This window comes from Trachinotus anak, unplaced genomic scaffold, assembly GCF_046630095.1.
Source record: "Trachinotus anak isolate AG129_WGS33_773 ecotype Australia unplaced genomic scaffold, CSIRO_AGI_Tana_v1 ptg000001l, whole genome shotgun sequence".
Taxonomy (NCBI): domain Eukaryota; kingdom Metazoa; phylum Chordata; class Actinopteri; order Carangiformes; family Carangidae; genus Trachinotus; species Trachinotus anak.
The window spans coordinates 2,065,217-2,090,858 of record NW_027273852.1 but is presented as its reverse complement, the minus strand read 5'-3'; the positions used below and the strand labels follow the sequence as shown (position 1 = coordinate 2,090,858).

Genomic DNA, 25,642 nt, shown 5'->3' with positions numbered 1-25,642 from the left:
AATTAGTCCCGGGTTCAGAGTTGACTAGTGTAGTCGCCAATGCATCATTCATGAGCTATTTAACTAGGGAGACTTCACGATTACGCACTACAGTGGTGGGGGTGAATAAAAGAGGCTGTAAAGTCCATTCAACAATTTTCATCCCTCTCTTTCCCAGCTAATCTGAGCTGTTTTCAAAGGAAACCTAATGCTCATTATGGCAAAGCTTGTTTTAACCTGCCAATAAAAGCACAGATATATTTCTCACACTAGCGAGCTGTAAAACGCTGGACGTAAAAGCTACACAGGAGGTGAAGAGGATATAAGGAACACCTTTAGGATGTTTTGGGTCCAATGTGCAGGCTGCAAAAACCTGCCTTTTAACACTGCCACATAATAAAAGCACTGCTTGCGTAATAAAGTGATTTCTTAACCATTTATATTGCCCCCAGTTGCCCCTCTTAACTCCTCTGTACTTGTGCACATAGTAGAATACAGCAGCTCATCTCTCAGCCTAACTCACTGGTATATACAGTACGATTCCACCCATATTTTATGGTTATATGCTATAGTTAGATCAGAGATTTCTATTATGGTGACATCCTGGGTCCTGGACAACTCCAGACAATACAAACTCTCAGGCAGTTTGAAGCTTCATAAACAAAAGCACAGCTGACCGGCTAACCCAGCTGTGGTCCCATGCCTGAACCTGCTCGTTCCCTCCATTCACGCTCCAGCCAACACACACACATATGCACAAACTAAAATATATCCTCCAGAAAAAAAAAAAAAAAGACTACTCAGGGGACACATTCAGACAAGTCCAAAATGAAACCTGACTGTTGACCACTTGTTGTCCAGATCTGCTTTGTTGCCCAATCTTGCTGGTGAAGCTACATTGCACATTTAGGCCTGAAATTTAAAACAAGTCTTGCCTTAAGATTTCTTAATATTTGCCATAGAAGGCTATTACCAGACTTACTCAGTAAATGAAAAAAAAAAAAAGGCCTTTTTTCTCTCCCTCTTGCTCAATCCCCCACTGACGTTTTCCAGCTAAATTCCACGTCCATTACTGAGAACTTTGCTGGGATTATGATAAAAACACTTGCTTCCTGCCATTTTGATCAGATCAGGGACATTTTAGCCTCCTTTTTTCTCTTTGCTATCAGTTATCAAAGCTGCACACAACTGAATGATTTGCCTTTGTTCAAACAGCTGACATCACTTGCTGCCAAAGGGCCAACTGATGCACATCATGCGAACTCTGGAGCTATACTTAACTCAACAACATCTACATCTGTGTTGTTCATCACTTTATCAAAGCCATCTTCTGCCTAATGAGGTGTCCTGTACAAATCTTTCTATCAGGCTGATGTCATGATAACTTTAAAGGATCCCCAAAAAGTAAAAGCTAAGACCTTGTAGTTGTGACTTGTGTTCCACCGTAAAAACTGCATAGCTTTAATTGAAAGAGTGCTAATAAGGCATGATGCATTCTAGAAATTGCAATTCTAACCAATATAAAATATAAAACTATGCATATAGGGAAAATATGATTATTCTTTTGCAGACTTTGAAGACCTACATGGTACAGCTGCTTTCTAACAATAGTTTCCTCCCTCCCAACTTCAAATGATTACTCCATTTCCCTTTATTATCTGAACCCTAGACCCACGCCGACATTGCTGGGAGAGGTGTGAGGGTAACCATTTTCAGATGTGTACCAGTGATGGGGGCCCGGTCGAGAGGGGAGTCCTGCAGGGCTGAGGCAATTGACGCTCCCTGCCTCCTGCCGATTTTCGAATTTTCAGCTCCCTGTGGCACCCATCCAGTGACCTCCTCCAAACTCCCTGCTGGGGCCGGTGCTCCGCAGGCTGCTGAAACCTTAGAAGCAAAGCCCCTGATCCGATTCATTATTTTTTCAGCAGGGCGGTGTTGTGAGTAAGGAGAGTGTCCTTCAAACTGCAATTCCTGAGTACAAACCTCTGTGACAGCAAAAAGCATCCGCCCGGCTGATATGTCCATGAATTCATGAAACCTTAACAGCGGTAACGGCAGTTTCATGTAGCTTGGAGTCACTGGCGGGCACAGTGCAGGTTAACAGAGGTATTAGATTAAGCCTCTTATTGGTGCATTTCCCCTCTCTTGCAAACCGTGATCAAATAGAGCTGTTGGTTTTCTTTGACAGGTTTGGCAGGTTTTCCTACCTGAAAACATTTATGGGTTAATAACTTTGCACACGTGTCACTTCAAAATGGGTCATCTGCTTGTGGCCGGGCAGTGTCTTCATGTCCCACAAAACAGTGGACTGGTTGGTTGCAGTGAGTTTTATTAACGTGATCCTATGTTATTGTTCTGTTTGTTTTGCTCTGGCTCCAAGATCCACATGGAACAAGGCCATGCGGGTTTTTACGATTCCAAGAACCCATTTATAGCTGAAGCTGTCTGAAGGGCTGGAACAAGAGGCCTATGGATGCACAGATACCAGCTCCTATATGGCAGATACAGATTCAGAGCTCAACATTAACAATCAATGACTTTCATTCATACAGACTTAATTCATTTTATGTATAATATAACTATTTTTGTCCATTGGATAAATGTGACTAAATTTCATTTTATTTCATCTTTAGTATGAATGCTTCTTTTTGTATGTTCGCACTTTTATGAGCATGGATGTCAAATTAAAACTGAGGCAGGAACAACTAATTGTCCCAGGCCACTGACTACATGTTGTGTTTTTCATTACACCAATACATCGTTACACCATATCATAACTATATGCAGTCAAACAACTAATCTCACTATAGTACACACTCTAAAGTTGTGTGTATCCCTAGTTCGAACTGAAGAACCATATGCATTAGTAACACTGTTCAGACTGTCTCAGTGGGCAGAAGATAATGGCTTTAGCAGGTACAGAAGCCATTCCAATGACAACCAACACTTAGAGGGTGTGCTTGTGGCTGGGCCTGCAGCAACACTTCGCCACGGAATAAATGAAGTTAATGTGAGAGGATCGGTCTGATTCACTCTTAAGATGTGTGGTACTGACTCACTTGACACTCTTGGTGTTGATGCACTTCACTTTTTGCTTGTGTAGCTGACATAAAATGAGGAAAGGATTTTTGCCGAGTAGAAATTGGCAAAAATCTTCTTACTTCTTTACGTGATCATTAGTGAGTTTGAAAATTGGCTTCACTGCTCAAACATGAACTGAATTGTACAGAAATACATTGAAACGCCTCACTGACACATGAAGGCTTTGTAAACGCTTTTTCTGAAACACAAAAACACATCCACTGTGATCGTAAAGCAATCTCCCAAACAGTTTCACACAACAGATACACTCAAGAAAAATCACTCAACAAAGTGTCGGAAGAGAGGCACCAAACAGCCGTCTCACTCCTCTCTGACTGTATGCCTAAAAGCAAATCTGGATTTCATCCTGTTCATCAGTTGTCACAACAAAGAGCCCAAATCACATTACTAGCAGACCTTAGAGACACACTCTGATGCTCGACATGGACCACAAGCTGGACCGCAGGCTAGATGCAGCCTGGACATACAGCATCTGACAGGACGAAGGAGACACATGTACAAGTTCTCCTACACAAACAAACAGTCACATCCTCTTCTCTTCCCCTTAAGCTCTATAATCTCCACTCTGTGCCACAGCCCTTTCACAGTAAAACTCTGATATATCTTGGATGCATGATGTGCAGGGAGAAAATAAGACTGAGCAGTCCATCCAAAAAAGCACTCCAGCCTCTCCACTAGCTGGAAGAAAAGGCTGGAAGGCTGCGTTGAGCTGCTATTCTGTTGAGCAGCCATGAATCACAGAGAGCCAATGTTTGCTCAGCTCCTCAGCCCAACCTACACACTCCCACAATTAACCTTCTGCCTGGAAATCCTCTCACTCTGACGTGTGTGTGTGTGTGTGTGTGTGTGTGTGTGTGTGTGTGTGTGTGTGTGTGTGTGTGTATGTGTGTGTGTGTGTTGACTTCCCAGACAGAGGCAGTGCAAGAGAAGATGACGACAAGGCGGTTTTGACTTAAATAAAAGCTTAATGTTGAAGGAATGTGCGAGCCTGTTGTGTATATATCTATGTAGCACATCATACCGTTAGACTCTATCGTTTTTTAGGTTTGGTGATTAAATGAATTCCTGTTACCATCATCAGGCAAAATGTGTTTCAGCACCATTCACGCAAGTCACCTAATCACGGGACACAAATGTCAGAGTTGCCTGAGATTTAAATATTTACGGAAGGAGTTGGATTTTTCTGGCTTCAGAAAAAGAGGAAATCAGAAAGATCTATCATTAAAATTTTATGTTCACTTGTTTTGCTTTTTAAAGTCAACCAAAATTACCCAAATCTGAAAGTCCAGCCAGGAATAAAAATTAGTTGAGGAGAAACTGCATTCTGAAACTTTGATGCTGACAACTCGAATAAACCAGATCCTCTTCAGCTGCCTCTAGTCCTGCATGTTCAATACCTCAATGCAATTAAACACAAAAACTATGCTAATGTGGCTATAAATAAAGCTCATTCACTCACTCAAACATCTTCAATTAATTAGAAATAGCTGGAATCAATATGAACTCTACAGACTTTCTAGTTGTGTATTTATACTCTTGGATCCAACCAGATTATATTTTCTATTTGAGCTATTTAAGGGGTAGGCAATGCAGCTCAGTCCCTATTTCATTTCACACCAGCCATAAATTCAGAACCCTGGTGCCTTGCTCAAGGATATTTTGACAGTAATTTATACCTTCTCCTCTTGGCTCTCATCTTACCTCATTGCCAAGCAGAGCAGAGACGCAGGCTTCGGAGGCATCGCATATGGCTGTGAGGTCATGACCCCCCTCCAGGGCAAGCACCAAGCGACCGCCTGCCAGACCCATCAGCTGCCTGGTCAGGTAGCCAAAGCCTGTACACACAGGAAATGGCAGAAAAGAAAGAGGGAAGGAAGGAGGGAAGAGAGGGCGAGAATAAAAGAATGAGATGGGGAGCACTGCTCTTCGAGCTCCAACTTCCTTTTTGGATATCGATCAAAGAAAAAAGGGAGTTTGAGCATGAATGAAGGAAGGGGTGACTGCATCAGGGAGAGGAAGAGAGAAAGAGAGTGCACTGTGGATTTACTGGGGGCCAGAAAACAAGCCATAATATGAGCCAGGTTTAATTTTAATAAATGCAGCTTTGAGTTTAAGCTTGGTCGCAGCCTTTGATCTTTGTTTTTCAGGAGGAGGGGGAGTCTGAATATATGCATTCAGCCATACTTTCTTCCCCACTCAATTCTACCCATATCCCCTCTTCCTGCAATCCTCTCTAAACCACCCATATCACCCCCCCTCACAACCGAGACTCCTGCTCTTATTTGAGATCTGCAGGATGGTTTTAGAAAAGCTCTTTGCTGGCACGCCAAGGCCTCGATCTGAATACACAAGTCAGATGCACAAAATAAACACAAGATGTGTGTGCAAGTCTGACAGTCTATTCTGCTATCAGAATATATATGTTTAGTTGCACAGGGAGAATAGAACATACAGTATGTGTGAGATGTAGAGGGTTTGCATTCAAATGTGCATGCATGATCAAGTTCTTAGGAAAGAAACAGATGTAAAAAAAACTTTATCTACATGACATTTTATGGTTTAAGGGAAACAGGATAGCTGAGGTCAGCACTTACATTTGGCTGTGAGTTTGTATCCTCCCAGGGGTGGAGCATGTCCATCTACTGCATCAAAGCCTGAAGATACCAGAACCACGTCTGGAGCAAACTCATTGGCAATAGGCATAACCACCGTCCTAGAGTAACCAACAAGAAAATAACACAAAATAATGTCAGCAAAATACTGTATTTACTGTATTCAGACTGTGTAAGAGAGGTAGGTACATTTTATTAAGTCACGTAGCCTCCTGTATCTGACCAAGAATTGTGGCTTTATACAGGCTACTTAGTTTGATGCATTTGGTTATTGGCTTGCTGCCTTCCACATGAAGGCCAGAAAGCAGAGGTGGTTTAAAGATTCTGTGGAAAGCTTGGTGATAATTGAGGTGAAATGTTCCCTCTTCTCAGTTTACTTTCCCGTTGAGTCACATCTTTCTCAGGCAAGCCTATCGAATAGTCACACTTCATTTCATTAACAGATATTCTTGCAAAAACATGTGTCGCATCCACTGAATATGCTGTCTGAATGACAGGATTACTGGGCTACAACGATACGTGAATTACTCCAAAACAAATTAGATATATATCCCACGATAAGATACTGCTGCTCAGCCCACTCCAAAGTACAAAGTGCAGTACAGTCCAAACCACCGAGCTCGATGAGTCAGGATTCCAAGATTTCATGATACCATTTTTGGAAACTATCGCATGTGAATATAAACAGTTTGTTTTTTCCAACGACCCCATTTCTAATACATGTAGTTATATCAAAGCATGTGGAGCTCACAGCTGGACGTACAGGGTGATAAAGAGGCACCAGAACCAAAGCACTGAGAGCACTATGGACATCAGCTGATGTGAAACTGCTGCTGACTAGCTCCTGATTAAGCTACACTTACCTTAAAAATTATTTTACACCATATAGTATCATATTATAACAACACCTTAACCCTAAAGACGGGAGATATATATCAACTGAGAAGAAAGATCAACCTGCTGCCAGCAAGCTAAATGCATAATGATCACTGTGACCTCTGATGTCTAAAAGAAGACAAGTGGTATTTACTATAAAAATAGGTATATATGCCTTTAGTGTGCTTACTGTCCCTCTGATGACGGGAGGATATGAGGTACCCGGTTGGAGATGCTATGTGTCATTTTACGGCTTTTCTCTCCCTTTCATGGTTTTCTGAGCAAACATCCACCTAATGAATCTGTATGTACAGTATGTCTGCGTGAGGGAAAATTACCATGTGCACTTTTTGAAGTGGAGAGTTAGGAAATTTTGAGGCAGTAATAAACTAAAAGATCTTTCAGTAGAAAGGAGAAACGGAAGGACAAATAAAATTGCATGTGTATATGCAGGATAATTCTAACACTGGATGATGGGTGTGGTGAATGAGGGATACTTGTGCACAACCTTCATCTAACACACAGCTGGTGGAGAGGGAGTGCTCATGTTCAATGTGTCATACGCAGAAATCAGATCAACAGTGGGATTCTGTGTAATGATTCACTGCAAGTTGTGGCTGGAAAATCCAGACTGGTTTATATGGTGACCCTGTTTGACAAAAACAAAATACTGTACAGTGTGCAGATTTAATACTGAGAAAATTTTGCATCCATTAGATCACATAAAACCAGATGATGGAATTGCACAAAAACTTTTTTTAATAAAGAAATGATTGCAATTATAAATCAGGTAATTTACGCACTGCTTAAAGAAAAAAAACATTATATATATTATAACTATTATATAACTCTAAGTTTGGCTTTATGTAGGGGTATCTATAAATTAGGAATCTGCACTGAACTATGCCACAATACTAGAGGTGGTCTTCTGCAATCTTAGTCCACTTTGTGTCAAAGTATAGTATTCTGGTTTAGCATGATTTAGGATGTCTCACTTAGTTCATAAATAGTCGGACTTCCCAGATGGCAAAACAAGTGGCTCTCCCTGATTTCACTGTGGGAGCTCAGGTTCGACGTAGGAATTTTTTTGGGGTCTGGGATATTTGGGCAAGCTGTGTTTTGGTGAGGTCTGCGAGTGACAGAGTACCACAGGGTTCTGTTGTAGGTCCCCTCTACTTTGCAGACCTCAGGAACACGGCGTTGGTTTGCTGGCTGTGGGTGAGCAGCGTGCCCTGAACTCTGAGGCCACCGGTTTTTCCATCTCTCGTTCACCGCCAAATTATAACCCTGGACTGTGCACACCACACCCCCCACCACAACACAACACTCATACGTACACACAGCTGTCTGAGGGAGAGGAGGGCGGTAGTATTAGGAGCTCTCTGGTAGTCCCAGACAGCAAGGAAACACGGAGTGCGTGCGTCACTGAGTGTTAGCCTGCATCTGGCAACATTTCAGAAGAAAACGTCATGTAAAGAAGATGGAGGAGCTTGAGTAAGAAAGATAGAGATACAGAGAGAGAGGAGATGAAACAGGCCAGGGATGAAAAAACCAGGAGAGAGGGCATGAACTAAGACGGAGTGAGTGCAGTTATGAATGAACAGTGGATGAAAGAGGTGAAAATATGTCAGAGGTACAGCTAGTGTAAATGTTCCAACATTTTCTGGGCTTCAAGGCAGACAACAGTCAACAACACAAACCCATTTATGTGAAGACGTCACGGCTGACTCAACTATAAGATTAAATTAACAACCACTCTGCTTAGGGACAGTGTTATTGTATTTTTCAGCTTTATCGCATTTGTCACACATTTTTCTCCCTCTGTCTCCACCTACTCACAAACTTACATACACATGCAGCCTTGGCTCATTAACATTTGGGCCATAAAAGACCCCACACTAAAGGGAGTTGGCCACAGGCGCTTATGTGGGCTGACACACGACGCAAGAGGGAAACCTTGACTGCCAAGGATACTTTAACCACCACCGCCCCCCCCCCCCTCCTCCTCCAACCTTGAACATAAACAGAGACGGTTCTGCTCACGACGATGATGAAAACTGCTGGTCTCATCAGTTCCAGCCCTCACCCCCCGGAATAATATCCTGACATTTAAAGAAATAAAAAAGCCACAGTAATCAATTAGCAAACTGGCATAAAGGGGAGCTAGTGGTTTCGAGGAAGACTAATTGTGTGTGAATCAGAGGCTACGTATGTGGAGATGAAAAGGCCTTTTTGATAATTAAGGGAGGGGAGAGTTTACGACTGAGCCATAAGCTATGGGACATCCTGAGCGAAGAGGTTGTGAGCTAAACCGCCGCCGGGTCTTATAGCTTGATCTTACTGTGAAAGGAATTACTGGGATAAGCATGTAGTGTAAACTTTTGTTTGTTTTTGTTTAGTTTACCTAGCAACAGGTGTACGTGTGTCAGCTGAGGAATGGCGGGCCCGTGTTTATGTGCATGACAGAGTATGTGGGAATGTTGTGTGGTTATTAAACTTTAGCACCCGTTAGGTATTGCTGTTCATTAAGTTGGGGGACATTTAAAGGTCCCATATTTTACACTTTTCCTGTGTTTTATTTGAAGTGTTTATATCCGCAAGAAGATATATTTGTGGTTTTTAGAACTAAAAATCACCTCAGTGTAGTTTTACATCTCTCTCAGGCTTCTCTCTGGAGCTCTAGCGACACACACAGCCAATCAGAAGAGGGGCTCAGAGCCTCTCTTCTGACATGGTTGAGGGCAAGTCCTGATGGCTTGTTTCAAGGCTCAGTTTCTGAATACAGGCTTTGTGTTTTTCTCTGTGACACAGAGATACTTTCACAGTATTAATATAGAACCTAGACCTGCTTTATTAAAAAAAAGACATGGAAGCCTGATGACATCAACTGAGTTATTTTCTTAGACTTTAAAAAGCTCCTCCAGAGGACTTAATTTAGCTCCTGTCGCAGTTTCAGTAGTATTCCCATTGAGTGGACTGATTTTGATGTATAAAATAGATGTTCTCTTAAAGTCCTATCAGTGTCTGTGCAGTAAACTGTATGTGTGGTTTTGTTCCAAATTATAAATTGACTGTGATGACGGACAATAATTAAAATGAGATTAATTTAGCTGGAATGAATGCTGATGCAGTGTGTCGTTGGGTATGTTTCACCCAGCAGTGTGGAAACTTGTGCATCAGTGCATTATATACCGAAATTAAATAATACATTAGAAAAAGATACTGCTTCCTAACTGAATAATGACACCACTATTATCCAACAGATAATGCCAAACACAGACAAAACAAAACACAGCTTCCTTTGCCCATCAACTCCTACTGTATTCTGTGGACAACTAACTTCACGAGACTCAACAGCCATAGGTTTTAAGGTTTTTCTTCCTTTGTTCTGCTCTGACTAATTATTCCTCCTCTGATCCTGATGAGCACATTCACCTTTTGGCAACTGTCATTCCACAAGTCCATTAGAAATATACTATACTTGTATTACAGGTTAATTCAGCAGCAGTAGGTTTTGGCATGCTGGTCGTTTTTTGAGCCAAGGAAAACAACCTCTCTAGGGACAACTCATCTTTGTGTAATTGCTGTGGTCCTTAATTTATCCATTTCCACATCCTGATTATGTATTCTGATCAAATGAACTCCAAGTTTTCAACATGGGGCGGTCGTGAACCACTGGCTACTTAATAGACAAGAAAAGGCCTTTGTGACTAGATATAATCTGCTGGCATTTACCTAATGACCAATATTCTCTAATTCCAAGATTTCTAAAGGTAGTTGTCCAAACCAAGAGCCATTACCACTGGAGAGATTCAGCTTCATCTGGTCAGTAAAGGGCCAGGCGAGGCCCATTGTAGAAGAAAATACAGATTCCATCCTTTAGAGGGAGCAGTGCCCATCAAACCAGTCAACAAATGGTTAAACTGCAGAGCTTCAAGGCTTTCCCCCTCCGTTCATAAAAAAGTAGAGGAGAGCGGGAGAAGAGAGAGAGAGAGAGAGAATAAGAGAGCGAAAAACTCACACACGCACACTTACACTTCAAAGCCCTGTCATCTGGCGCTGCGGAGAGCTGGTTTGAATTAAGTTTAATTCTCCTCCTCTCTCGTCTTTCCAAGTTCATGGCAAAAGACGGAGTGAAGGGAGGAGGTGAGAGAGAGGGAGAGAGAGAGAGGGAGAGACGGTGCTTCTGGTTTTCATTAGGGCCAATTTTCTTATCTTTTTTCTCTGTGCTTTCTGGAGGCTCAAACTTGATCCCCTGCAAATGCAACGTGGCACAGGCCAGCGCAGGAATGGTAAGGTGCCGGCTGCGAGGCACGCATCCCCTCCCAGAGTAAGAGAGGGAGGAAGGAGAGGACCACAACACACAGATAAACACTGAGATATATGGAGAGAGAGAGAGAGAGAGAGAGAGAGAGAGAGAGAGAGAGAGAGAGAGAGAGCGGCTGTGTGTATCAGGTGTCCATCCACATGTCTATCTGCATGTGCTTCTACATGTGTATGCACTCTGATGTAAAAGCTGCATGTGTGAGCATTTGTGCAGCTGTTTAACGGTGCATTTCTGCATAATCATGCACTTTCATATGTATTTGAGCCAAGACCTGCATTTCTACAAGCATGTGCATTTGTATATATACATGGAAATCCAGTCTCTGTATCTGTTGTTACTTTGTCTGTGCATGTGAACAACCATGCTACATGTGTGTGTGTGTGTGTGTGCGTGTGGCAGATCTATGAGCTGCAAGACAGGTTTGTTACTGTCCTGTGGGGCCGATAAATTATCCACGACTGCAACAGCCTCGGGGGATTAATGACACCAAGATCTGAGGTGATACACACCCAAACTCTCCTTCTCCTTCACTTTATATCTTTGGACCTCTTCCATAATGCAAACAATGCTGATTTAATAACCTACAATTACATAAACACACACACACACACACACACACACACACACACACTGAGTGTGCAAGCCTCTTCTCATGTGTGTTCACTCAGATGCCTGCATGCACCCCTGAACAAACATAGAAAAACCAAAACTGTAAAAAATAGTAGTTCCAGATTTTTTGTGTCAACAGAGTAAACTGTTTTAGTTACTAATTAAGTTATGTATGCACTGATTGACTTAAATTCAGATGGACCAGCTCCAGTAATTCTCTTATCAAGAGTTTAGTGGCTGCTCCACCAATTTTACTCATTCAAATTTGTTAAGAGGTGTTTTCATACTGTACTCAGTTACTTTCTTTTATACACAGGAAGTGTAACTGGTAAGTGGTATTTAATTCATGTGAATAACACTATTCTTTGTGTATCAAGATGTTTAAAAAAATAGTATAACCAGGTACAGTATATTGTGAGGCATACTGCACTAGCTATAGGCTTCAGTGTTGGATTATGAATCATGTCTATACTGTGATATATATTAGTTGGTTGTCATCAGTGCACATGCAGACAAAGGGGTAGAAAGAGGAGGATGAGGAGGGGATGAAAGAATAAAAAGCGGAGAGAGGGAGAGTGAGAGCTCACAGGGGCCTGGGGTGCATTAACGGGCTAAGGTGTGCTTCCGGGGGGATTTTCGGCCAGTTTCTGGCTCAGGCCAGATGGACACACAGTCACAAAAATGAGTTCATCTTCAAAGAGTGCTGGAACCAATCCAGACCTGCTCCTCGCCAGCTGTATGAACCAGTGATGTGTAAGAGACGTGTACATGTCTGTGGTGAGTCCATGTGTGTACGCTTGTCGGCCTTTCAAGCTTTATGTGTGCATGTATGAGTGTGTGTGTGCATGTGTGTGTGTGTGTGGGAAGTTATAAATATCCCCAGACAGTGGACCTAATAGAAATCAGGTGTGGCATGAGGAGGAACTCCCTACCTACTCAACAGCTCCTGACAGACCACTTGACAAATCATGTAGTGCAGAGTCAAAGGCTAGAGTATGACTAGAAGAATTAGAGTGCTGCTAATTTTTTCCTTCAACACACTTACAGAGCACATATTTAGTGTTAGTTTAACAGTGAGGACCTACATCTACAGTATTAATGTCCAGTGTCAGATTCTCTGTAAGGCAGCAGGTGATACTATTGTCTTACCTGAATGCAGCTAGATAGTCTGCATCACTCATGGGAGGCTCCAGTCCTCCAGTAAAGGCCATGTTCACATTGAAGCCAACTCCTGCTCCACTGCCCACCTACAATGCATAAATGCACACACACACACACACACACACACACACACACACACACACAACACACACACACAGATGGGTTTGTAATGCATAAGCTGAAACCAACGGTTGGGCAGGGAGGAGAAAGACAGACTAGTGGTCCTTCCCACCTCGTCAGGTGCTCCGCTGCCTGGGAAGAAGTTTCCGTCATCGTAGCGATGCAGTGACAGGTAAAGAACGCTGGGGTCAGCGTAGAAGGCCTGCTGGGTGCCATTTCCATGATGAACATCCTGGAAACACCAAATAGCGACAGGTTATTGCAAAATTGGGGAAAACAAAGGGAAAATATGTTTTCAGCTACATCAGCCGAGTATTGCTAAAAAGAAACTGCCTCGCAACAAAAGGGACATCAAATGACTTGGAAAATCAAAGTGTTTCACAGAGACACGGCCATCAACCCTGCACCTGCACTAAGACCAAGGAAATGACATAGACTGTAGTACTGCAAGACAGTCGAGTCTGTATCTCAGCTGCAGCCTGTTGTGATGTCAAGAAAGGGATGGTCAGCAGGATTCAATAAAACACTCAACTTCAATAGTTGTTCACTTTTGCCAACAACATGACATCAATTAAATGACCTCACTGTCTACATCCCAAGAATGCTTTAATACGCCGAACCTAAAAATGTCCTGTTGGCTGGAGGCTTAGTGGCATGACAATGAGTTTGCTAGCTGCACTTAAAGTCTCCCTGTGACAGACAGGACAGGAAATGAAAAGGCCCTTCAAAGGCTTTTGGGAATGGCCATGACCAGCCAGGGACGCTGCTGAAGAGCAGCAATCCTATGCGACCAAGGCTTTATCATACCCTCTTATGAACTGTCCCTTTTTTAAAAAAGGGACAGTGTCTGACCTAAATAGCAAATCTTTCAAGCCCCTTCTTTCTCACACAAGCACAACCAGTGGTTTGTATTAGAAACCTGCAGAATGTTTTCTGAAATATAATAATTACAGAAAACACACAATTCAAATAAGAGTTCCTAATGCCACCATCACAACAAACCCCCCAGGTCAAGTAATAACAGTGACCAGACCAGGCCAAAAAGTTAGCAGAGCTCATTAACCCTAACACTGAACAGACAAGATCACAAACTGATGATGTGTTATCAGTCGAGGATCTTTTTTCTGAGCGGGGTCCTCGAGTAAAAGCCGTAGGGGTCTTTAAAATCCGAATGCTTTATGTCGGCAGATTTAATGGGAATCTGCCTACTAGTCTTGTGCAAAGTTGACCTTTTAGAGTAAATTAACAGGAACGCTCATAAAGTGGCCTGACAGGTACTGGAGGAAAGATTGATGGTAGTGTCACCAAAACATTGTGATTTATCTTTGAAGATTCAAATACGCTCTTTAAGACTTATACAGTGTTATACAGGGAAAAGCACTGAAAAAAAAACATTATAGCCAGGCAGAAGTGATTCCTCTGTGGTTATGCAACTCTACTATAAACTGATATACACATGTGTTTCAATGGCAATAATCCTGGTTTGGGCAAACAACCCATAGGCCTCCAAACCACTGGGAATACTCAATGAGCTCAGAGGAAGAGGTGGTGGTGCACACATGCAGAGGCGTGCATTCTCCAAACAGGACTCACCCAGTCCACAATGAGGATTTTACTGACGTTGAGCCTCTGCTGCAGGAGTTTGGCTGCAATGGCAACGGAGTTGAAGTAACAGAAACCCCTGAGAACGGACAGAGAGAGAGAGAGAGAGAAGACATTAACAAGACAATCTATTAACTTTCTGAAGTGGTATATTAAAAAACTCGATGAATACTGTATAAAATCCAGTGGTGGACTGCAACAAAATATATTAATCAAGTACAAATTTAAGGTACATGTACTTTAATTGCGTAATTCCCATTGTGTACAGCTTTTTTCTTGTACTCCACAACATCTGTCTGACAGCTTTAGTTACTTTTCAGATTACAATCTTACACACCCTTACTGACCAGTGACCATGTAGCTCAAAATTTGTTGATTTTGAATGTTTGTGATAAACTGAAGGATTAAGTGTTCATTTAAAATTCTCCTACTGTTTAAAAAACCCTCTTTAATTAGCTGGAAAATGCACCATCACAAAGCTGAAAAGGAGCTGTTTTTCTGAGCTCATGAAAAGATACATGGTTCTCACAGGACAGCGACACCACAAACATGTGATGATCTTATAGAATAAGACACATTGCCTTAGATTAAATCACCCAACAGTATATAAAGTGGTTCAAATGAGCTCAAGATTAAATATCTACATCAGTAAAATACAACTCACACATTAATGCAGCAGTAATATTGATTACTGATGTCATCATATATAATAGTAAAACTCAGACAGGGACCATTTACGGTAACTGCACATTGAGTGCTGTAAATACACTTTGCTAATAAAACCAACAAACTGGAATATCTTTCACTTGTAGAGGAATATTTTCACAGTGTGGTATTAGTACTTTTACTCTAAATCTGAATACTTCTTCCACTAGTGACTAAAACACAGAGATGGCTTTAAAGTGTTGCTCAAACCTGTCTGTTTAAAAGATGTGAAGAAATTTCTGCTTAATAATGCTATGATAAAGGCCAGATTTGATCTTTTTTCTTAGTCATATTTCTAGTTTACTTACATCGGCGTGCTCTCCTCGGCATGGTGTCCAGGTGGTCGAACTACAGCAAAACCGTTCTGTCGGGGAGAACAAAAACTCAAAGCACATACTCACAATTATATAAACCATATTTAATCTAACAATTTGTTTTTTTATTTCTCTTTGAGAAGCTAGAGATTAGGGGGTGTCGAGAAATCTTCCTCGCCGTCTCATATCCACTTGCCATGCACAGAAATACACACATGAAAAGAAGCACATTTTCCCAGCCTCTTATTTACCCTGTGAGGAAAATTTTGTCAAGATTGGATTGCACAACAAAAACATGTGATAAAATTTAAAAACTACAAACAACATTTATTTAATTTCATGACCTCCTTTCTACAAAGTGTGTCAGTCAATACTAAACCTAATACTTTAACCTAACAATCTTTCTCCGAAAAATGTCACCAGGCCTTAGTTAAAGATTTAGAAGTGTTTTTTTCACAGGCAGAGTAATTCAAAAATGTGCACACAGACACACACAGAAACAGATGCTTACATAGGGTCAGTTAAGGGGAGCTTTGTTAAGGCAGGGACCAGTGGGACTCCCAGCAAGTGTTTTTGGGGGCTCCCACTGCTATGTGGGGACATTAGATCGATGTTTGGGCTGATGTGGAGCGAGGCAAGCTGGACTAATGATGTTGAGTCAGCTGCTGTGGATTAGCAGCCAGCCGGGAGATTATTGTAAAGACAACTGCCTTAGCTGTTTTGAGGAGCCCCGGTTACAGCAGGTTGCATATTACGACATGTAGAAAGGTGAATGAGAGACGGGGGTGCAGAGAAAAATATCAATGGATTAAAATAGATGCGGGGAGAGAAATAAAACAGCAGATGGAGAGACATAAATGCGTGTGCGCGCCTTGAGTAGATTTATGGCATTCTGTGGACTTCAGAGAGTTGTTGGTGCAGGTGGAATCTGGTAATTTGGCTGCAGAGGATCCTCAGAGGACCATCTGTGTGTGTGCAGACATGAGTGAGTGAATATGTGTGTGTGCATGATCATATGTACATATGTGCACATATGTGTTAAGATCAGGTTAAGCTGAGGGCAAGTCAATACCTGTGCACTTTAACCCTAGCTGGAGCGAGTCCATATCATTCATGTTAAAGCTGAGTTTTACCTCCCGGGCTGCACAATATTTTTTAAACCGTGATGTTACCAATCACACAATGATCTGTATAGAAAGACCAGACCACTCTTCATAGTAATCATGCCCACGTGTAGCAGAGGTACTGGGTGCCAGAAACCATGTGGGTAATGCTATGGCGTGCTACTGTCTCTCCAAAGAACGTCATTAGTCTGTGGTATGTTGGTGCTAAGCTAACGCTAAGTGCGACGACTGCTCTGCAGGTGGCTGTGGTGTAATACCAATAAAGCAGGCCTGTTAGTGGGGACTGTTAGCGTTTGCGGTGCCCATGCTCCAGGCCTCCCTGCTGGGTTCAAACAGTAAGCAGCCACTGCCACAGACACAGGAAGGCTGGCTGGTGGGCAAAGCATGACGGGGGTGGGGACGTCTGTCTGGGAGGTGCTAACGAGACTTTGGGATGGATGGTTCTGGAAGGAGGGTTCTCATTTATTGAGGTGTTTGGAGGATGAATAGTACGCGTTGGGTGTAATCCATTAGCAATACTTTCAAATAAACATTTACACAATCACTCAGAGTGATGCACAGAGCTTTTCTCTGTAAAGGTATGTGGCTGTCTGAAAATGGAACAGAGCCGTCAAATCTAACAAGCAGACTAATGTAAAAACCCCTCAAAGTCCTCATCACAACTTATTTTGGTGAGGTCCATCTGTGCTTTGTGTCATGTTGGCTCCATCTTTAAGGTTGTTAAATGCTCACACAGAATTATTCACATACAAAGACCACACAGACACAACAAACATCCTTTAGTCATTCCAATTCCTTACAAAAAAAACAGCCAAAGCTCTCATTTGACTCCACGCAGCATCCAAACTAACCTTCAGTTCCCCTGATGCCACTTTGAAGACCAGCTCCACCACTGAGCCAACAGCCAGACGAGCTGCGCTGGATGAATGGACCTCATTCCAAATGGTGTCGCTGTCCACCTGCCAGAACGCACAGACACACACACACACGCAGTCATGTGTTATTTATATCACTTTTTTTTTTTTAAAGGAGCAAAAAAATATGCAACTTTGTGCTGTTTTCCATTTGTTTAAGAGGTAAGGGATATTTGATAGTGTGGTTTACAGTACTTCAGTGTGACAGCAATTGTAAAACAGTGAGCACATTTGAAATCATTTAGGTTGTAAAACAACAGAGAGAGAAACTACGAGGCAGTAAGACATACTTAGAAATTTAATCATGCAGGCAAATGGTCAGATCTGCATGTAGTCGACCGGACTTTCTGAAGATTTATTTTAGTGCAGCAGAAGGAGCAGAAGGAAACTGTAAATCTATGTTTGAAGATGTTAATTACTAGAGTTTGAATTTGAATAAGGTGAAAACATAAAATATTTTTTAAGTCACAAAACACTGTCATTAATTTCAAAATATGACAAATTTAAAGGTTAAAGTTAAATCTCTTTTGAAAAAAAAAAAATGTTGTTTTCCATTTTTTTGCAAATCAATGTATAATTAAAATGCATGTACATTAAAGTTGGACTAAAATCTTCACTGTTGGCAGCTTACTACTGATTTTTAATTTACCTAAAGATGTCACAGGATGTAGAAGTCTTGAAATATGGGAAACAAAATCAAAGTAAAAGCAAAACTTTTCTAATTTCTTTTAATGAACTTAAGTGGAGCAAAGTTTAAGAAAACTTGGACATTACTGCATTTATTCATGTATTTACTGAGTGAAAGTAAGATTTCAGGATTGATTGTATGCGTGTCTGTGTGTGTGAGCGTGTGTGTGTGTTCAGACACAGGGCAACCATTCAGTGGTCAAGCCTGATTAATGCTGAGGCACGGACGGCCCTCGGCCCCAATCACAACAGTACATCCACACACGTGTTTACAAGCCAAATGGACCACAATATTCTATGTGACTGATTGTAGGCAGGGGCCATGCACAGGATAATATACACACCCTCCATCAGGCATAGCAGATACTGCAGGCAGATGGAGCAGATGATAAACACAGAGAGAAGAAGCTGGCAGAGGAAAAGAGGAAAAGGAAACTCTGTGTGTCAATGTGTTTGAACTGTCCACACATGTGCGGAGTGGCGGATGCCAGAGCTCTGGCGAAGGCTTTCTGATGTAAACCCGGGGCTCTTCTACTTTGAATATGTTAACTTTAACCTGCCGGTCATCCATTCTGTCAGACAGCCCGGGTTTTCATCCACACTCGTGGCCTTTCAGTCAGTCAACTGGCCAAGTGCTGGATTAACCCCTCGCCACTCAGCTTTTCAACCGGCCGGCCCACTTTCCTCTCGTCTCCAGTGGCGGGAGCGATCAAGGCTGGAGGAGGGCTCCATAATAACATCCACAGGGAAGAAAAAAGGCGCTTTTTAAGCTGTGCCAAGAAAGACTTTGTCATGAAATAAAACTGCGGAGCGTTTACCATAGATTAAAAGTAAAGACGGAGGGAGCGGGGAGGCATAGAGAGCATTGTTGATGAGTGACTGTTGGAGCTGAATGTGAGGAGAGAAATGGTGGTAGTAGCTGCGTCAGTGATTGAGTGAGCGAGCAAATGAAGAGCCAAGTGAATGAGTGGATGGGAAACTGAATCATATATACAAGTCAGGTTAATGAGCACAAACAGATGCTGTTCTGAGGCAGCGTGTGGACAATGAGCGGTTTATTATTTCCCATGTTGATGTTAGTTTTGCCCCAAGCCAGGAGTGGGACACAGGCTAGTCAGGAAAAAGTGAAAGGGAAGCAGTGTGTGTGTGTGTGTGTGTGTGTGTGTGTGTGTGTGTGTGTGTCAGAAGTAGAAAAGAGCGGGAACGTGCTGGTATGACGGAATGATGGTTCTCCGTAGGCTGACAGCCTAATTTCACCCCCCTTCCTCTTTATGTGTGTGTGTGTGTGTGTGTGTGTGTGTGTGTGTATGTGTATGACAGGAAGACAACAATTTAGTCCCATTTGCCATTATAAAGAGCAGAACAGAGCAGCGCAGAGCTCGGGCTCTTCTTGTTCCCACCACAGCAGCAACAGTGAGCCCCGAGGGAGGAGAGACCGAGGTGGAGAGAGAGAGAGAGAGAGAGAGAGAGAGAGAGAGAGAGAGAGAGAGAGAGAGAGAGAGAGAGAGAGAGAGATCAGAGGGGGATAGATAGTCTAGAGGTATGGAGCACATATAAAAGAGTTGTAGAGAGAGCAAGTAAAGGGCAATGGAGGTAAGTGAGTGGGTTCTGGACTGGCCTTTGGAAATTCTCAACATTGTGACACACACACACACACACACACATACGCGCACACACACAGACACACACACGGGCATGTACGCACACACATACATACAGGTGTTCCTTTCTAACATATCTGTTTCAAAGGACAGGACTTCCTACTCAGAGCAACCATCTAAATCATTGCTTTAGCACACAAAGATCCCAAAACACACTGGTGTGCACACAAACAAAAACATACCCCCCACCCTACGAACCGAACACACACAACACACACACACACGCAGCTCGTATGCTGAAAACATCTGGTTATAATTACAAACATGGCGGAAAGGCAAGCAACAGCTTTTGTTGCCTCTGGTCCTTGAGGGGCGGTGTTTGTGCGTGCGTGCAAGTGTGTTAAGATCGTGTGTGTGCGTGTTTGTTTGGTGGAACAGGAACAAATGGGACTATTATTTACGCAGGGGGGCAGAGAGAGTGCGAGTGGGCGAAGGAAACAGAGTTATTATACCACTATTTGATGATGCTGAAACTACGCTTATTTGTTTCATAACAGAGTCAGATGGAGCGGCGCCAGCTGGGTATTGATTAGATTAACACAGTACAATCTATTACAACAATTTTCCACTGAATAAAGCAGCATGACTAACACTGGTAATTTGCCTGTAATATCAGACGCACAGATTTCACATACTTAATTAGACTGTGAAGATTCGTCATATGATGAAACAAGAATTTATGGGCAGACAGAGAGACGACTTACCCCTATGCCTCCACATGGTAACCTCACAAACATGGGACTCACTGAACCTGGGGGAGAAGGACAGACATTCAGAACCAGAAAAAGTCATCGACAAAGAAAGAGTAAAAGGTGAGGAGGTGAAAAGGTAAGACTGTGGACTTGCAGGTACAAATGGGTGCATGACCCCTGAAACCAAGTATTTGACTTTCTGACCTAATCTAACAGTGCGAGTACACAGGGGCAAGCTTTAATTGGGTGAGGTGAAGAAAAAAAAAGTATCTACCCCCTCTGCCTCTTCGGGGGGGTCAACATTTTAGACCAGAGAGGGATGTGTTGTGTCATAGAAAACTTAAATAAACAGAAAAAAGCTGACTCATATGATTTCAAAAGTACAGACAGAACTTTATACCTCTGAGGAAGCTGCTCTCTATTTTCCTCTGAATTTAATCTGTTTAACTGCTTATGTGTTTTTTAAGAAAGGTTGCAGCGTCAAAAACTGCTAAATGATTCACAACATTAAACTGATCTCAATCCAGTGTTGACAACCGGACTAGTGTAAAGTTTCATGAGTACAAGAGCAGACCTCTGAAGCTCAATGGGCACAGCATGGCACTCACATTACCAGGGTTAGGAGTCCAAGTCTCTTTGAGCTACTTGCTAACTTGCTAAAAATACAAGGATTCAATAGTGTCTGAAAAAAAGAATCAGTCCCGATAAGGTATGTCATATATTTTCTATGAATACTTTAATCCCTGCCCAGTTGCCACCTTTGTGGGTTTATTACTGTTTGCATTTTCACTTTCTTCTCCATCTCAAATGTGTGCACAAACCCACCTGCATGCTGAACCTTACACAGGAGTATCTGGTAATACCCTTGTGTACACAGTAATAATAAGGGGAATTTATGTCCTCACTGGAATGAAAGCTAAGATGACCACTGGGGTTTGTCCCCCAGTTTTAGCACTCACACACACAGAGAGGCTGATTTGGCTACACCTGCTCTTAAAGCCACAAAGGCTCAACCTAAGTGACTAAGCAGCCAGCGCAACTTTCAGTTTAACAGCTTCAGCGGCTCCTCACCTTATCGTAACACCTCCGAGACTTTATTAGATTGGACCTTTTGTTATGACACGGTTTTAGCATTAAAACTGATTCCTTTAACAGACGCTGCAGATTTGTGGCATTCACATGAACAGGGGAGACTCAGTCTGCTCAACAGGACAAAGTTACTGAAGACTCAATGTTGGACGTATACATGTAAATTCATCTTTACAGTGTGTTGTCATCGTCTTACTGTGCAATCAATCTCTTTGCCTAACTGGGACTGTACCAGCTGGGTCACCTACAGTGAAACACTATTACACTCAACACTCATTAATTTCAGTGTTTGCACAGTTTATTAGACTAATCTTGTGGGAGATCTGTGCTGTAGGTGGTGGAGCAGCGCACATCTGGATAATGTGTATGTGTGTTAATGTATGTCTTACAGTCTAGTTTCTGCCGCAGTGGGTTAGTTCCGTACAGCATGACGTGGGCTTCAGAGTGGACTGTTTGCAACTCCTCCAATAAGGCCTTCCTACCACGGATACACTGCACACAGAGTAGGAGAGAGGACAGGAAAAAAAAGAACATTTAATTGAGTCTCCATGCTCACCATTCAAACTGTCACCCTCACCCAAGACGGGGGCAAGGGCAGAGTGAAGCGCTGCATGAAGAAGGTCACATAGTGTGAGGTTTAGGAGGAAGAAGTGCACATATACAGAACTCAGTGGTGTCTGCAAGTCAGAATCAAGGAGGGGAAACTAATTCTGGATCATTCTCAAACCATAACCTCAAAGTGTGTGGTTTTCATTGGCAAAGCCTGGTGTCAGCAGAAAATGACTGAACACTGCCCCCTCCTGGTCAGGATGGCAACCTGCACTTGTGACTTGAAATTGATCTTGGCTGTGAAAGATGTTTTCAACATATGTTAAAATGACCAAAGAATCAACAATATACAACAAACATACACACAAGTGAAGAGAAAAAGTAACACAAACACTGCTAATATATCAATTATTTGATTGTTTATTATGTAGCTTACAGCATAAAATGCCAACATGTTTGCATGTTGCATCTGTACACAAATGTAATTTTATGGCCTATCCCTCCATAAACATGTTGTCTGTTTTTATTCTTTGTTACAACCTTTCATACTACTACATACTTTTATGCATTCAAAGACTGACAAGGATAATAATTTACCTTTCAATGCTAGATACTGATTGTTTCATTCTCTTGAATGTTATAATACTATGAATATTGTATAATAACCATGATGTAGGAACCACATTGTATTTTTTGTTAGTGCTGGGTTTGCTCAGTACTTTAGGCGAGAGAGGATAGCAATACTGCACATAGGTGGTGTGGACTGTTTTTGATACTTGACTTACAGACACATTTGGTTGCTAGGTTAATTATTTAAGTAATTTCTTAGGTGCTTGTTATGTTGGATTGAACAAAAATCTGTCTGCTCTGCTCATTACAAACAGCTGATCAGAAGAAACTTTGTAGATGCAAAACCACAGGGATTAATAAAGACTGTAATACTGGGTTATCCATCATTTACTGTGTCCATTCAACTCTGTTTCTTTGGAAGGGATCCATAATAAATGTATCCATCAAGCCTTCGTTCATACCTGTGTGTTTAAGTGTGACTGTGTCCTTACCTCGCAGTGCACCCTCAGGCCTGTTTCCTGTAGTCGGGACCAGATACTCTGGATGCGGCCGGCGTGCTCTGGATGACTGGTGGTGTTGCCACATATACACTGGTGCTTCTGCATCAAAGAGTCATACACCAGACCTGGAAAACACACACACCATCACACACAGAGAAAGATGTTCTATGTGATTATGCATCTGTGACAACACGATTCCTATCAACACACTATAAGACACTGAGTGTGACTGTCTACTGCACCTGCTCGAGAGGTGACTGGCGATTCTGTGCACTACATTACACTTAGAGGTTTATAATGTCAGGGAGCCTGAATACCTAGCAACACCTTTGTGTATACACACAGCCGCTGTATGTTGGCTCAACATGCTGTGTATTTCCAGGAAAAGATTTCCTCTAACCAGCAATCAGTGGGATGATGGAGTGTTACTGCATTCATATTTAGTTTCATTTCAGATTTAGTTGCAGCATCTAAAACCCTTATTATAATTTTCAACAGACCTGTAGTAAATCGAGGCTTGGCAGGCGGCTCCTGTACTACCATGGGGAAGGAGGCAGAGGCTGGAGATGACTGAGCCCTGGAGAGGGGGCGGTGTCCAGCAAAGCTGACTGATAACCCGGCTGCTTCCATGGAGGCTTGGTAGTTCCTCAACTGGTGAATCCGCTGCTGCTCTAACAGCAGAGCCTGCTGCTCTCACAGACAAACACACAGTGACATGAACCATGTGAAGGTTGGACTGCAGTATCTGTCTCTTGCCAGAAGATGGCACTAGATACTACACTATGGAATACACATAGGTTGACACTGTGTTACATAGAGACGAACTAGTTTTCTGTTCTACTACGCAGCTGAAGCAGCAAACCAACTGTATGAGCTTCACATGACAACACCAAACATTTCCAAAAAAGTAATAATGCAGGAAATTGCTCTCATTTGTTGAATGGCAGCTTATTAACCTTGAGCCCTGTGAATACACTTTAATGCGAGCCTTCAGTTGAAAGGACTGTTCACAGAGCCGTCTTTTCACAGGGATAATGGATGCTATTAATCTGAAACCACTTTATTCCCAATTATTATCTCCCTGTGATTTTTTTCTCTCTCAAACACTATACAATTATGAGCCATTATAATTCTTGCATGACAGCAAAGTGAGAAGTCAGACAGGTTTCTGAACACGTACTTATTCATGATTTTGATTCAAAGTGTCTCATGTAAGCGCTTGGAAAGTATGCATTTATCTGACTTAAATATTTGGGTGCTGTTTCCAGGCTCATCGTGTAGTTCTGTTATTCTATTCATAGTGTAAGGCATGTCTGCTTACACTATGGGCGCCATGGCGACAGTGAGAGGAGCGCCTGATTGAATTTGGCTGAGCGGACGGCAGGGATGGGCAAGACAGATGAGGACATGGTGTCCTGACTGTGCATGGGTGTGTGTGTGTGTGTGTGTGTGTGTGTGTGGCCATGCAGAGACAGAGAATGTATGATGGTGCGTCCATAGACAAGTAATGCAAAAGTGGAGACCCTCTGTGTAATAGCAGGTTTTTGTGTGGGTGTACAGTATGTCTTTTGAAAGTATACGAGTGATTGTACATATGGCGTCTCGCGAGGGAAAAGTGTGGAGGAGGTGCAGATGCCATAAGCCGTTCAGGAGAACACATTACTCTGCACTAGCAGTGTATGTGTAGTGTATGTAAGTGTGTTTTGTGTAACTTGGGGGGGAAAAAATGTAAATATACAGTAGCTTCAGTTCTGCCAGAAAGTGGGCTGGACAGTCAGACGGGAAGAAAGGCAGATCGAATTCAGAGTGTAATGTTTCAGTCAGTCACTACTAGTGCCATCTGTCACTGCTGTCAGACTCTTTCTATCCATCTATCCATCTATCCAAATTTAGGTTTTGTTTTCTGCTTATATAGAGAGACAGAATCTGATTCCACCTTCAGATGCAAGTATGCAATTTGCAGAAAGATCAGCTTCATTCTCTTGGTTTTTAATTTAACATTCTGACTCATTCTTCATTTCACTTCCCTCTCCCGTCTCTTTTCGCCCCACCCTCTTTCGATATTCTATCTCTCCAGCTTTTATCCTGCATTTATCCCCTCTCTTCCTCTACACCCACTCCCACCTTCACCTTCACCCCACCCCTTGTCCTCACCTGTCTGAACAAGAAGTCCTGCTCAGCCTGTCTCTCCCTCTGCTCCCTCTCTTCCTGCTCCTGGACGTCTGGGGGCTCCTGCTTGATTACCAGCCCCCGCAGCGGCCCTGTCTCCTGCACGGAGGTAGAGGAGGAGGACGAGGATGAGGAGGACAGCCCCTGGTGCTCTCTCAGTTCCTCTTCTGTCTCCTCTGGATGACTCTGATGCTGCCTGGCCGGGCCTGAGGCGCTGGAGCCTGCGGCTGAGACCTGATCGCTGGGCTTGGACATTATCTAGAGGAGGAAAAGAGAAGCT

The 25,642-nt window shown here is 42.6% G+C and overlaps 1 protein-coding gene across 4 annotated transcripts in view; it reads right to left on the bottom strand.

The window, feature by feature from the left end:
* The window catches only part of hdac4 (histone deacetylase 4), a 125,773-nt gene that overhangs the window by 8,820 nt on the left and 91,311 nt on the right, over positions 1-25,642 (bottom strand). For all 4 annotated transcript variants that reach the window (XM_071489215.1, XM_071489380.1, XM_071489305.1 and 1 more), the window contains 12 exons: positions 25,348-25,620; positions 23,694-23,880; positions 23,185-23,318; positions 21,964-22,066; positions 20,498-20,544; positions 17,383-17,490; positions 15,402-15,457; positions 14,380-14,467; positions 12,899-13,018; positions 12,655-12,752; positions 5,676-5,794; positions 4,783-4,916 (listed from right to left, as the gene is read on the bottom strand). In XM_071489215.1, coding sequence (XP_071345316.1) covers positions 4,783-4,916; positions 5,676-5,794; positions 12,655-12,752; positions 12,899-13,018; positions 14,380-14,467; positions 15,402-15,457; positions 17,383-17,490; positions 20,498-20,544; positions 21,964-22,066; positions 23,185-23,318; positions 23,694-23,880; positions 25,348-25,620 — 1,467 coding nt within the window. The remainder of the gene's footprint in view (positions 1-4,782; positions 4,917-5,675; positions 5,795-12,654; positions 12,753-12,898; positions 13,019-14,379; positions 14,468-15,401; positions 15,458-17,382; positions 17,491-20,497; positions 20,545-21,963; positions 22,067-23,184; positions 23,319-23,693; positions 23,881-25,347; positions 25,621-25,642) is intronic.